The sequence below is a fragment of the Homarus americanus genome, unplaced genomic scaffold (assembly GCF_018991925.1).
Source record: "Homarus americanus isolate GMGI-L3 unplaced genomic scaffold, GMGI_Hamer_2.0 scaffold7626, whole genome shotgun sequence".
NCBI lineage: Eukaryota > Metazoa > Arthropoda > Malacostraca > Decapoda > Nephropidae > Homarus > Homarus americanus.
The window spans coordinates 12,399,394-12,414,565 of NW_024718273.1; the positions used below are offsets into that span (position 1 = coordinate 12,399,394).

A 15,172-nucleotide genomic window follows, 5' to 3' on the forward strand; every position below is an offset into this window, starting at 1 on the left:
TTTGATACATTTGGTAGAATCCTTTGGGGTTTGTTTTTGCCTCCCCTGCTATCTTCAGTTCATAATTCCTCTTTGCTTTTCTTATCTCGGTCTTAACCCTACCAGCCAATACCTTATAATACTCCTGGAGGTAAATTTCGCCACGATTTATCCTTCTACCTATAGCCTTCCTTTGGCCAGTAATGTTCTTTAAATAATTATTTCTCCATTTAGGGTCATTGTTGTCTGATCTGAGTTTTTTGTATGGTATGTTCTGCCTTTGTGCATTAAGTAACTCATTATTTAAATTGTCGTGGAACTCGGCAATCCCAGATCTCGTTATCAGGTCGGTATCATCTGTCAAGTTCACACCCAAGAGCGACACCCCCTCTCTCAGCTGCCTCTATAAACTATCAAAGTCTGCCCTTCTGAAATCTGGGACTTTAATACTGTACAATTGACCTGAAATAGAAATAAAACAAAACTCTGCATCTGATACTTATTGTTACACTGTTTATTTGAGATCAAGTATATATATCTAAATTTCTACAGCTTCTCCATTTATGATTTTTTTCATGGTGAACTATTGAAGTTTCTGCCCAATTAGTTTTCTGTAATAGATGAAATGCACTACCTGGATACTTACTTGTAAGTAACCTTAATAATTTTATACGATATTTTTAGTAATGATAGCTTGGTTAGGGTAGGTTAGATTAGGTCAGTTAGGTTCAATGTAATGTTTAATGAGAATTTAGTAAATCTTAGCTGAATAATCTAACCTGTGTATGTGTGTGTGTGTGTGTGTGGTTAGAGACCCGCCTCAAAATGTTATAAATATGAACGTTTACTCTTGACCCGTAAGTTTGCCATAACTTACCATCGACATACATTTTCCTTTTAACAAGTATTTCTTTACTTAATGTGTTATAAAGTTCATTATGATCCAGGTTATTATGATATGTGTATATTATCTATTGTTGAACTATGTACAGGATTGTGTTATTATACAGTATACCATTACTTAGGAAACGAGTATAATGGTGAAGAGAAGTAAGCATGGCGATATTTTTTTTCTACTTTTCGCCTCCAAGTTCTCAGCCTAGACCAGCAGTACTACTACCCTCTCACAGACTAGCCGCTCGTTCCCCATTTCACTCTTCGCTTTACTATTTACTTTTCCAATCATATTAGCTATGCACCGGTAGGGTTCTGTTATCTTACGTTAATGAATGCAGTAAGAACCTTGTTATTTATTCTGTACTTGGTGTTTGTGTCTGTCATAGAGTGGGAAGTGACAAGTGTAAGGCCATAGAATAGATTGCATTTCTCCTTTTTGCCTAAATCTGTTATTACTACTTGTATGTAACTAAATATTTTTTAGTGTTTATAATTGGAGTTTTTATATTTCTTCGCCAACCTGGACAACATTAACCTTTCGTTAATGGTAGTGGATAAGGGTGCTGCTGTCGGGTCTTCTGCATAATGCACAAGAGCGTTGCTCAGGGGATGCGGGGATACCTATCTCCCAAGCAAAGTCATTCCCAATGATGATACGGGTAGCAATCACGTCCCCTTTCCGAGACCCTTTTCCCATAGACGTACGAGAGGTGTGTATAATTCTCGTTCTATAGTTAAACGTAAACATTAATCTTATATCATTATTGTACAGTCACTCATAAACCCTCCCCCCACCCCGGTCTACAGCACTTCTAACTCATGGCAGTTCAGATCTGGTACCACTCATTCGAACCTTGATCGAGTAAGTATACGAATGAACTCTCCTTTTGCAGAATAAGCTTAGTTTGGGTAAAGGTATAATGCGATGAATACGGTCAATATAATACACATTGTATTGGTAAGATACATTTATCAAGTTATACTTACCCGTTGAATGTTTACCATTGATTTTAATGAAACACTCGAAGCCGGTATCCAAGGAGAATAGAATGAACTATGGCCAGCCCTACCCGTCCTCTCCGCTCACTTATTGGTGGGAGTTCCTTGGAGATTTAACGTTCAAGTCTTATCAAACTAAATAGAATGTGTAATCGGATAGACGAAGTAGGATTACAGTTGATTCGTATACCATAATCTCACCTTACATATGGAGCCAGAATAATATAAATACGACGAATTGAAAGGGGTGATTGTGATAGCTTATTAATGGGCCTATGTATTTCTGCATGCAAACCACCCAGGTTAATATACTCTATATGCATATAGGGTTATAATATTACATGGTTATTTAGTAATGTTATTAGGATTTAGAATATAATGCCTTAGATGTGCATGAAACGAAACATGAACCGAGGCAATGGTTCGTGCACGACGTGATCTACCACCACCCACCCCCCAACACCACCCATCACCCCGACCCTCTACGTCAGGTGTTGTACTGTACACTTTTACCAGACCTGAATTGCCATGAGTTTGAAGAGCTGTAGACGGGGGGCGGGGGGAGGGGCGTTTCTTTTACGAGTGACTGTACATGTTGGGAATGTGGGAGAACTGTTAAATGCCTGTTAGTTCACTGTCTCCATACTGTAATTTAATGAGGATCTGTCGTTCCTCTTAAGTGGTGTTTATAATTTCTGTACATTTGAGAAGCGGACGTACCATATCAATACACCGTATATACATTCATACATAAATAGATGATAAATTAATGGCAATACTGCATAATGCCAGATAAAAATATTAAAGTTATGAAAGCTGTTCGTCCACAAATCAAACTTAAAACACGTACTCACAGAAAATTGAATCATGTATATTTAAATACATATGGAGTGGTATGTACCAGCCAATTAAAAGACAAACTCTGTATTTACCTGTCAAACAAGGTGGTATTGGAGTAGTTAATGTGTTTTGTAAAGCAGCTGCTATATTATGTACAGCTTTCATAAAAATTGCTTCAAACCATGAAAAGAGGAAATCTTTAACTCCATATTATACAAGTATAAGGACCAGCTATCTATTAGAAATGAAACCTACGGATAATGTTCCCTACTTGTCTCCACCTTATTATAGTAATGCAGTGAATACCCTAAGAAGGTTAGCAAGGCATCATAACTTTCCCAATGTCAAGAATAAAGATGTACAGTATACAATATGTTAATGATATGGACTGAACCAGCAGTTGAAGAAAATTATCCGCTGTTTAATTGGCCTTTTATTTGGGAAATATTACTTGTAAATATATGGATCCTCACCAGAGAGTCTTCATATATAGGTATACTCATGAAACTCTACCTACAAATCAGAGACTAAAAATTTTAAACATAAAACATGATAGTTCTGTAAGGTGTGGTGAGGTAGAATATCCTTTACATGTATTTTACTTCTGTTTCCATAACAGAGAGATAATTAATGGTTTAAAAACCTCCTGAATACAGTCTGCAATGTCAATAGCAAATTATTTCTGCATTTTTTAATGTTTAATATTAACTGTAGTGATAATAAGGATAAGAATACAGTGATCATGCTAATGTCAGATTATATTTACTGTATGTGGCTAAGTAGGAAGGAAAATTATAATGTTAAGGAGACTATAGCCTTTATTAAAGGCAGGATATATTATAATAAATGAATGATCAAGTGTATTTTAAAAGAAAAGTCATCCAAATATTTCACTTACAAATATGTTAATATGTAATATTTAGGTATACAGTAATATGTAAATTGTAAAATTTATGAATATAAAAAATAAAATAAAATAAAAACAGTTTGTATATATAAACACCAAATCCGGAAAGAATAGACAACCGTCGAGCGGGAGTTCCGGGGCCCCCTCTCAGCTGATCCATCTCCATGGCAACCGTGTCAACATTTGGGGAGGATCCACGCGGCCGGATATCTCTCTTCACCCTCCACAAACACACCAGTCTATCACCGTGACTGAGGCAAACAAGTAAGTCTTTGAGTTTTATTATCATACTTTATAACGAAGGAATGAGGTAGGACTACATGGAGAAAGATAATTAGTTGCACGCAAATATATACGAAAGAAATTGTTAAAGATTATTTCGTGTTTCCATTAATAAAATAAAAAGGTGGTTTCCTATTTATTTATTTCTACTTAAGGATCACAAAAATAATATACAGTTGTCTCGTTTTTCCTCTGCAACATCATGTGATAAATTTATTGAAGGAAGAGGTTTGTTGTTACTTGAATGAAATTTAATCTGTACTGCAACAAAATATAGTTATTATAGCAAAAGGTGATATACTATTTACCATACAATGCACTCAGACTTACCATGAAAATTGTATAGTGTTATATTCTCTGCTAATTATGGCCACGCGATTGCAGAAAAGTTATAGAACACAATGAAGGAATAATTTAATTTACTAATGAAATGAGTTATCCTTTTTATTGCTATAGCTTGGTGAACATTAGTTTAGATATACACACTTAACATAAGAGTATCATTGTTTTGTTTACAGTATCGTAATTTTTCGTGTGTCTTCTATGATAGATTTCTGTTGACTATCTTGTTTGTTTTTCTGGCAACAGTTGTATTGTTCACGAGTTACCTCCATTCATAGCATTACCTGTGTCAAATATCAAATTAACAAAAAAAGATATACAGTACTATATCTTCCTTTCATGTAATAAGAAAGTACAAATATTATATATTATTTGTTTAATCAACTTATATAAATTTTGTCTTCCATGTGTTAATACGTATTCAATTCTCAACAAGTTCCTTTGTCCCATTTGCTTGTGTCGATCAGCAATAACGAGGACCTGTGTGCTCAATAAGTAATGCACTGTGTAGATAGCAGTAGGTCTTCCTGGACTACACCTTAATGCCAAGTACCACACCTTATCTAACTCGGGGTGGTGGTTGTGTTGGAGACAGCTTCTACACCCTAAGAAAATCAATTAACTTAATAGCCTAATGACACACAATAATTCTTTTTGATAATTTCGCATTGTTATAGTACAGTTTAACATTATTTTTCCCTTTCCTGACAGTCATGGTCGGCGTGAGCGCGGAGACGTTATGGATGTGGCTTGGATATCGTGAACGAAGATGGAAACGGTACAGTAAGAACGATCAGTAATAGTCCAACTTTTTATGTTCCTTTTATGGTCATGAGTTTGTATCGTTATTTTAGTTCTGCCAGCAACTCTTCTAAGTATATGTTTTTGTCTCTGACTCACCGACTTTTATCCTGGCTCAATGTACAGGGCAGCATGTGTAAATTTGTCAAGGTTTTAGTCTTGCGTTCTCATTAATATTGTGTTTATTTGCAATTTATTCGTTTTTTTTTCACTATCACTGGTCTTTTCAATGTCTGGAATGAACTAGTATTTACGTGTCCAGCCGTCTTTGAGTCTCACACTGATTACTATTGTTTTGTTTTTTTTGGTAGATGATCCACAAGAATAAGAACTAAAAGTCACGCATTCAGGAAACAGGTTGGGCAAGATATATTTTGGCTCTGAACTTTCCATGACATATCACCAAGGTCATATAAAACATGACGCCTGCGAGTTCAGTCTTGTAAACAATGCTTTGACTGTATACATCCTCGTGTGTGTGAAGTATACAACAAAACATCACAGTACTCGCAGTTATTATTATTTCCTTACACACAAATCCACCGCAACACAAAACCTTCACCTTGATGTTCTCTTCCAGATCTTACCCTAAGTCGTCTCGTTCAACCCTCACTCGTAAAGAAACGGAAGAGCTTGAGAAGAAAGAAGGGGCAGAGGAGGAAGAGGAGGATGAAAAGGCTTTGAAGCTAAAGATCAAAGAGAATGAGGAGAATGAGGAAGAAGACGAGGAAGCGAGGAGAAGGGAGAAAGATGCATATTTAGCCCGAGTGACGCACCTCCACCTTGAGAGGAAAGGGATTACGCACATAGTAAGTTTCCATCTGTTAGAGGTGAAGAGTTGATGACTGTGTTGAAGTTACAGTATCAGGCTCTTAAGACTATTCACACCACAAGTCACTATTCCTGGGAAACAGTCTTTAGTTCATCGCTAAGTTTACATTCTTCGGGGCTAAATCTAGAGTTCATTTCTCCCTGTTAAGCACTACAAGTTTTATGATGACTAAATATTTATCTAGGTTTTTTTAATTTCCAGCATTTTTAAAATTTAATGTAACTTAATTTGATTTCTATATAACCTCATTCATTTGCATAAGAGAGAAAATTAAAAATATTCCTTTCTGATGTATTTTTCAAATGAATGATCATATGGCAACTGCTCTGAGAATTCGAAAAATAAGGTATTAATGTTTTCCTAAACCTAGATTTAAACGAAACTCCAAGTTCAGGAAAACAGATAATATTACCAACTTGCCTTTGTATTCATTATTCTTAATATGAGTGCTTATTCCCCTCCTCTTGTCATCTCCCTGGTGTCTGCTGGCTCAGGAGAACGTGGGTGTTTGTCCAGGGGCGCGTGTGGCCTTCCTTCAGCACAACCATCTCACACGCCTCGCCAATCTCCGACCTCTTAGACTCCTGCAGGAACTTTTTCTCCAGGATAACCACATTACCAGGTGAGGGTCACCATACACACACAGACACCCAGTCATAAATAGAGTAGATTTTAATGTTACAGAGAGAGAGAGAGAGAGAGAGAGAGAGAGAGGGAGGTCATTAGGTTTATTTATAGATACATTGATATACGAAACAAGAAAACAACATTGACACAGAGATAGGGTCATTAGAAACGCCTCCGTTCCCCTGCCGCAGATTAGAGTGTTTACAGGAGCTGGTGAGTCTACGTCGTCTACTGGTGCCGGGGAACAGAGTAGGGGTTGTGGAGGGTCTTCCCAGAGGCCTACAGGAACTGCACATCCAGCACCAGCGTCTCCCTCCTGGTGACGCCCTGGTGCTCGACCCACACGCCCTAGCCACTGTACAGGTAGGTTATCCATACCATAGCTATTGTAGAGGTAAGTTATTTACACCATAACTACCATGTATTTAGATATTCACACCCTATCCCGTCTACAGGTTGGTTATCCACATCCTAGCCGCTGACGATGTACTGTACGTTTGTAAGGGGTTTATATTCCAATGACTGTTGGAACTGTGTTGCTCAGTGTTGGGTTTGCTCTCTGTATCTAAAGCAGGTGTTGCTCATGGGTACTTCGAACCGAGTCATAGTGCGGGGTATGACCGTATGGCTGATCACTTCAACACTGGCTTCCTTCCTCTGACCCAGTTGGTCACCTGCTGCCTCTTTTTATTCATGGTCACGTTGATGTGAGCTGCTGCACTCCTAGCCTTGTATGTCAGCACGCCAGCTAGGACACTGTTAGCCCTAGCCTCTGTGTTGTTCCTACCGGGCCCATTATCAAGTACCTATGCCAATTAGGAGGATACTTGCTCGCCTGTCCTTTTGTTGGAGAGAAAACGCCTATTTACCACCTGTGCCGTGTTGTTATACAAGACCCCACGCTTGACATCCAGTGTCTACACTCTCGACAATTGTTCTTACCTGTAGTACTGCACTTCCATACCTACATATGTTTATGTTGCTCTGTACTGTCTTCATGCCGATTATCAGTGTAAATACTCGTAAATAGACATATTTGGTTATAAATATCCATAATCTTGTCCAAAATCCTTGGTGAGAGCGAAATTGTTTCACTTGACAGTAATCTTTAAAAGAACCAGAGGGTGTTTACATCTAGAATTCTAGACCCTCGACAACGTTAGCCACGCGTTTGACATCTTACAGATAATTTATCCACGCCCTAGCGAGCGCACATCAATACCCTTATTATCCACGTCTTGGCTCACATAAAAGTCGCATTCACGCACGCTTACTGACTCACTCCACTGTCCAAGGATCCCTGCACGTGCCTCTCATAAAAAATGCTTATCATCCTTTGTTCTCAGCACAGGTAGCCCCTCAAGGCCTTCCAGTGATATGCTGAGGCAATTTCGGGTTTTTGCATTATTCCCATTCTTCCTAACCCAACTCTGACTAGAGGGTGTCAGCTTTTTCTTGAGATACATTTACAAGAGAGCATATATATACTATATAAATATATATATATATATATATATATATATATATATATATATATTTATATATATTTATATATATATATATATATATATATATATATATATATATATATATATATATATATATATATATATATATATAAAGAGAGAGAGAGAGAGTTTTAATTGTTGGGGGATACTGCATGTGTTATACCACACGTAGTTGGAACTGAACTGTGGTCAATAAATCTAACGTATAGTCAGATAAACAGACAGACGTGGAGAAGAAAATATAAATATCGTGTGTGTGTGTTTGTAAGTGATGGTGCCGAGTGAGTATGTGTATTGCCACATGATCCGGTTGGTAAAAAGTTACTTCAGGCTTACTTGATGTTGACTAGGCAAACATTCAATTTATAATTGAATAAGCATTTTCGGGGAGCATTGGGTAACTCAGCAATAGTATTCTTGTCTCTTAAGTTATTTAAAGTCATGGGCTAGTGGGCCGTGGGTTCGAATCCTGGCGGGTTGAGGTGTTGATTGTATGTAGAAGTCCGCGTGCTATTGTGCTAATGAAATATATATATATATATATATATATATATATATATATATATATATATATATATATATATATATATATATATATATATATATATATATATATGTGTGTGTGTGTGTGTGTGTCCTTCAAATTAAATGTACTATGTGACAAGTCGTTGATACAGTTAACTTAATCAAGTGTGCATTTAAATGTAACCTGGGAAGATATTGGAAGCGTAATGTGTTGTCTAATGATAGACCCTGCTGCCATATGGCATTGCGAAAATTGTGACCAAGTCCCAGGTTGCTCATCTGATTTTCTGCCTCGCTTACACACAAATGTAGGGTCTCAATTGTTTTTCTTACTATTGACAACACAACATACATACAATATATTGTTTCTCACTTTTGATCTTTTTTAATTTTTGTATTTCTTTATGGTTCTTTATTATTATTATTATTATTATTATGATTACATTTTCGCCCCCAGGCCCCGATGTGGGTCAGTGATCTGTGCCCGGGTGAGCTAGAAAACAATGTATTAGCGTTCGCAACAAGGCAAACAGGATTCTTGGGTTCATATCTAGGTCTGTGAGTAACAGAACTGTTGACGTTATCTTGAAACTTTACCTAGCATTAGTGAGGCCACACATGGATTATGCGGTTCAGTTCTGGTGTCCTTATTATAGAATGGACATAGATTCTTTGGAGAGAGTACAAAGAAGAATGACAAAAATGATCCATAATATTAGAAACCTTCCATATGAAGAAAGACTGAAAAGCTTAGGCTTACATTCATTAGAGAGGCGTAGAGTTAGGGGAGATATGATAGAGGTGTACAAGTGGGTAAGTGGGATTAACAAGGGTAAAATGGAAGATGTTCTGAAGCTCAGTAATAACGAAATAACTAAAACAAATGGCTTTAAATTAGATAAATTCCGATTCAGAAAGGATATAGGCAAGCACTGGTTTGGTAATAGAGTTGTGGATATGTGGAATAGGCTACCGGAGTGCTATAGTAGGATCAGGGACGCTAGGAGCTTCAAGACGAAGTTGGATAGGCACATGGAAGTGCTGGGATGGGTGTGAAAGGGATCTGCCTGCATGGGCCAGTCGGCCTCCTGCAGTATCCCACTTTCTTATGTTCTTATGTTCTTATGTTCTAAAAAAAACAGTTGAACCTTTGTCCTTCATCATAGTCATCCAGCTGCCAGTTGATTCTATGGTTTGCTCACCCCCTTGGTACTGTATACAGCGTAGATCTAACACAGTGAAGCAAATAGTTTAATACACTGTTATTTTCACCAGACGTTTTACATTTTACTGGATGTTTAAATGTTTCCAGGTTCTATTTGTTTTTTTATTAGTCTATATCATAGTGAACTGTTTCCCTTATTTTGTAGACAACAATTATATATATATATATATATATATATATATATATATATATATATATATATATATATATATATATATATATATATATATATATATCATATTTCAAAGTTGACACGGATTTATGACACGAGCATCAACCTTATTTCAGCCTAATAAGTTCATAATATATGTATTTTGGTTGTTAGTCGAGCAATATAGGAGTTCCTCTGCTTGAAGACCATGGCTGGAGATAATTTGATCGGTACCTGGCAGTGACTGCTTGTTGCTGGTGACACGGATGAGAAAAGTTACAAGCTTGGTTACAGTTTTGGTGATGGTTTTCCGGGTACAGATTCGTGTTGGTGATCCTTCCTCGTGAAGTTCTTGATGTCCTCGAATATGGCTGTTCTGGTGATCGGTGATGACTGCCACTTGTGTGATGATGGTTTATGAAGTGGCTGACGTCTGGTTAGTCTGTGGTTGGTGATGGTGTTCTCTTGCTGGTGAAGCTGGTGTATATTATATTTACTAATGAGTTTCCCTCCTCACTGACGTCTGATCTGTTACGGATGACCCTGGTATGTGACGGCTGGTAGTCTACTCGTGATCCATTTCCTCCGAAGAATAATAGTGGCTACTAATGAGCACCTGGCGACCAACACTCGCCACTGATGGTTGTCTGGTGAACAAAACTGTTTGCTTCCGTCTCCCAGGTGGCCCTATTAGCGTTACCTTCAGACCTCGGGGTTGGGATAAGGTGGACAGAGGCCATAGTCCCAGTTACATGTATCGATGATACTGGTGTGACATTTGTGTTCGCATGGAAGGTATGGGGGATTGATGATGACTGGTGGTAGCTTTGGGTTGTCCGTTTTTTCTTGTTTTAATGACTTTTTAGGCCAGGCATCCGTGACACCACAGACCAGCAGTGCCACAGACACCATTATGCAAGCAGAATTCACTCTCATTATGGGTTAATTTAATTATGGGTTGTAAGCAATAATGGCCGAGTGCTGTGCTAGGTTTGTTTATACCTCTAATACTGTTCCTTAATCACTGTTTGAATAAGTTTTTCCACTCTCCGTTCCCGTAGACCCTTGAACTATCTTTGAACAGTTCCCCACTTTTTTTTTATTCACTCCTGCAAATAATTTCTACGACGCATGAAGCGTGTACTTCTTTCTCTTGATAATGTACCCATGCTTTTCTGGGCCAAATCCTACAAATAGCAGTGAGGACAAAGACTTCATTCGAGTTTAATAGCGATGTTATTAACCTCTCAGACACCCAGCAAAGATCAGTATTAATAGCCCTAAATGAACTAGGGAAAAATATAAACAAGATAAATCTAGTTTGATATAGGAAATGGATTAATTACCATGAACATGAAAAGAAACAAACCGGATATATAAGGGGGAAGTTAGACAAATTTTACGTACACACATTTTTTTTTTAACTACAATAGAGGGAAGAAACAACAAAAACTTAAGCCTTTGTCTGCCCTGTGATGAAAGGTCGCCCTCTATGACCTTAAATTAGGTACCAGGTAATTAAACAAATGATTTATGACTTCGGGTTAGGTAGTGTTGAGTATTATTGTTGTTAGTGTTGCTGTTGTTGTTGTTATTATTGGTGTTGTTAGTGATGTTAGTTATGTTGTTATTGTTATTGATTTTGTTGTAGTTAATGTTGTTATTGTTGTTGTTGGTTTTGTTCTTGTTAAGGTTACTGTTGGTTTTGATGTTGCTGTTGTTAGTATTATTGTCATTAGTGTTGTTGTTGCTGGTTTTACTGTTGTTTCTTGGTGTACTTATGTTGATGGTTCTATGGTGGTTGTTTAACCGAGTGTTTATTATTATTATTATTATTATTATTATTATTATTATTATTATCATTATTATTATTATTATCATTATTATTATTATTATTATTATTGTTGTTGTGTTGTCCAGTTGTTAATGGTTGGCATTTATTATTTTTTTGTTTGCTGTTGCTGTCGTTGTTGCTAGTTAAGTTTTGTCACTGTATTTCCCCAACAAGGCGCTGAGAGGCATTAACCGATAGCTAAACAGACACAACACGGAATTACTAGAGGGAAAACAATAGTCATCATGAGTGAGGAGGAACCAAAATTAATAACATAAGAACATAAGAAAATAAGGAATCTGCAATAGGCCGGTTGGCCTGTGCATGGCAGCTCCTGTCGAGAGTTACTACCACTCTCTATCATCCATGAATCTATCTAGCCTCCTTTTGAAACTTTCCAGAGTTCCCGCACTTACTACAAAGCTGCTAAGCTTGTTCCACTCGTCCACCACCCTATTTGTGAACCAGTTTCTTCCTATTTCCCTCCTAAACCTAAACTTATCCAACTTGAATCCGTTGCTCCGAGTCCTATCCTGCTCGGATATTATAAGAACTTTATCTATATCCCCTTTATTGATTCTTTTCTCCCACTTAAATACTTCTATCATATCTCCCCGCACTCTTCGTCTTTCTAGGGAATGCAAATTAAGTTTCTTTAACCTATCCTGATATGGAAGGTTTCTAAGTCCGGAATCATTTTTGTCATTCTTCGCTGCACCGACTCTAGTGAATTTATATCCATTCTATAATAGGGGCACCAGAACTGAACCGCATAATCGAGGTGCGGCCTGACTAGCGCAAGGTATAGTTGCAATAAGACCTCTGCACTCTTGTTACTTACACTTCTAGATATAAGACCCAATACTCTGTTTGCCTTATTTCGAACATTAACGCACTGTTTTCTAGGCCGTAGGTCCGGGCTTACAAGTACCCCTAGGTCTCTTTCACAAGTCGACTTCTCTAGGTTGATGTTGTTAAGGCTGTATACATAATCAGTATTTGTTCTTCCAATATTAAGTACGCTGCACTTGCTGGTGTTGAATTTCATTTGCCATTTTTCAGGCCATTTTTATAGGCCATATAGTAATTACCTCGCCTTAGGGTCAATTTCACCTACAATTTCGGTTTTTCCGGTTCAAGTAATAACGGAGGTGGGGGAACACCTGCCTTTCATACCATCTTGTCTGTTGTATGTGACGCGAATTCCTATGAAAACTGTCGCTACATTGTGATATTACGTTAAAAAAGAAAACTGGTTTCGTGTTGTTGGGAAATCTGTTTGTGTGTTCATGATCGTGATGTCGCATATCCTGAGCTGCTTAGGTATGACTTTGGTAATCCTGTTTCTTTGCACTAACGGCCATATTATTAAACAACATCTCCCCTTGAAGAATATCTTCATGTCGAAAGTCGTATTTTTAAATGCGAAGAACCTTTTAGTGCAGCTCACGAAAGAGTGTGGTGGCATGGAAACGAACTAATTGCACCTAACTTTGAAGAGGTGGCTATGAGCTGCTTTTCGTCACCCTCCTCATAATTATTTTGTTAGTTTTATTGAATATTTATTATCAATACATTAACGTACAAAGAAACACGTATTGGTAATTTTACAATTGTATTTTTTTACATTATTGGTTTTACGGCCCATTTTATGACAGTGCAAAAGCTGTGTCCCCTGTCATATTACGCCTTTCGTAAAAGCTGTGCTGCCTGTCAATTTGTTATTGCCAAAGGCAAGCTGCTGGAGTCATCCCATCTTACTAACGCTAATATTAATCTGGTAAGCACATTTACGGTAATTTATTAAGCTTTTTAGCAGTTTTATAAGTGAGTTTCTGTCAGGAAAATATAAACTAGTGACGTTCTTGCCTAGAAATATTCCAATGGATAGAGGCAAATTTCACTGGGAGAAAATCATCTCAAAACTTTATGTTGCATATATTAATAAATTAAGTCCATTTAAGTTATTTAATGCAACTTTTTAGCAGTTTTATAAGTGAGTTTTTATCTGGAAAATAAAAACAGGGGAGGTTTATGCCTAGAAATATCAAAATGGGTTGAGGCAAATTTCACTGGTAGGGCATTATCACAAGGATGGTAATATTCCATACAAAAACACCTTTCATACAGTGGATCATGATATAATATGTGAAATACTGCAGGCTTTAATTTCCCATCACCAATTACATTATTTCGTTTTGGTAAACTTCCATTTGGCTGAATTAGGTGCATAACAAAACAAGTTCACTGGAAGCTGGAGTTTGATTATTTAATGAAAATGTGCCTGAAGCATATATGGTACAATATTTTGGCTAATATAGAGGACTTCACAGCAGCTTCCCCCGTCTCAGTAATAGTAAGTTCGCCCACGCCAAATTAGAAGTCTCTACCTCCCATATAACTGAATTAAGTTAGTTGTCTCAGAAATTATAGTCATCTGCACCCTCTTTAATCTAACCTACTAAGCTACAATAAAAAAAAAAAAAATATATATATATATATATATATATATATATATATATATATATATATATATATATATATATATATATATATATATATATATATAAACATATAGTTTTTTTTACTTACTTTATTTTAATGCGTTCCCAAATCTTCTTCAACTGTTCTTCTGATCGCCGAGGTCCATATCCCTCAGCATTTAAACATGATGCAATTCGTAACCATGCTTGTTTCTTTAATGTAACAAGCTTCCCACAAGTACTTTTATTTTGCAAAATTTTCTCCTCCCCAATCAAATAAACTAAGAAATCCCGGGACACTATGGAGGAAAAAATATCCATGACGAGAGCTGCTACAATACTAAATTTGGCGCCAACGAAGGTAAAGAAACACACACAGGACCCATAATGCATCAGCGAAGAGGACAGTATTACCAGACCTAAAAAAATCATCCCGCACGAAGTGAAAGAGGTTCGATCATTTAAAAATACCGCTTGAAGGAACAATACCTTCGAAAAGATTCTTCGTCAGAAGGGGTAGATGTTGTTTGATAATAATATGGCCGTTAGCCTCCCCACTCACACACACCACACACACACACACACACAACAGAAGAGAAAATCGTCCTCTTGACCGACTTAAAATTTTTAAATATCATGAAAATTAAAACAATGTTCATATAACAACAACAAAGGGAAGATCTCATGAAAAATTACCGTATAAAAACAAGAAAAACAGCAAAAAAACAATAACACGAAAACTCTCATTATAAACAGCATCAAAACAATCAGTTACAATAGCAACAAGTAAACCATTAATAACAATTGCATTAAATGTATCTGTGACAATAACAGCAAACGCACAATAATAATCAGAGGTTGAGTGAGTGGAGGACGGGCCAGGTAGGATGGTGGCACATAAACCTCTTCCTTCCTGGACATTATTATTATTGTTTAAAGT

General features: G+C 37.0%; 1 protein-coding gene across 1 annotated transcript in view; it reads left to right on the forward strand.

Moving 5' to 3' along the window:
• The first annotated feature begins 3,809 nt into the window (after positions 1-3,809).
• Positions 3,810-15,172, forward strand: part of LOC121859620 — a 29,801-nt gene continuing 18,438 nt past the window's right edge. Inside the window, exons 1-5 of the mRNA XM_042356556.1 lie at positions 3,810-3,886; positions 4,958-5,024; positions 5,628-5,856; positions 6,374-6,501; positions 6,698-6,869. Coding sequence (XP_042212490.1) covers positions 4,960-5,024; positions 5,628-5,856; positions 6,374-6,501; positions 6,698-6,869 — 594 coding nt within the window. The 5' untranslated portion in view covers positions 3,810-3,886; positions 4,958-4,959. The remainder of the gene's footprint in view (positions 3,887-4,957; positions 5,025-5,627; positions 5,857-6,373; positions 6,502-6,697; positions 6,870-15,172) is intronic.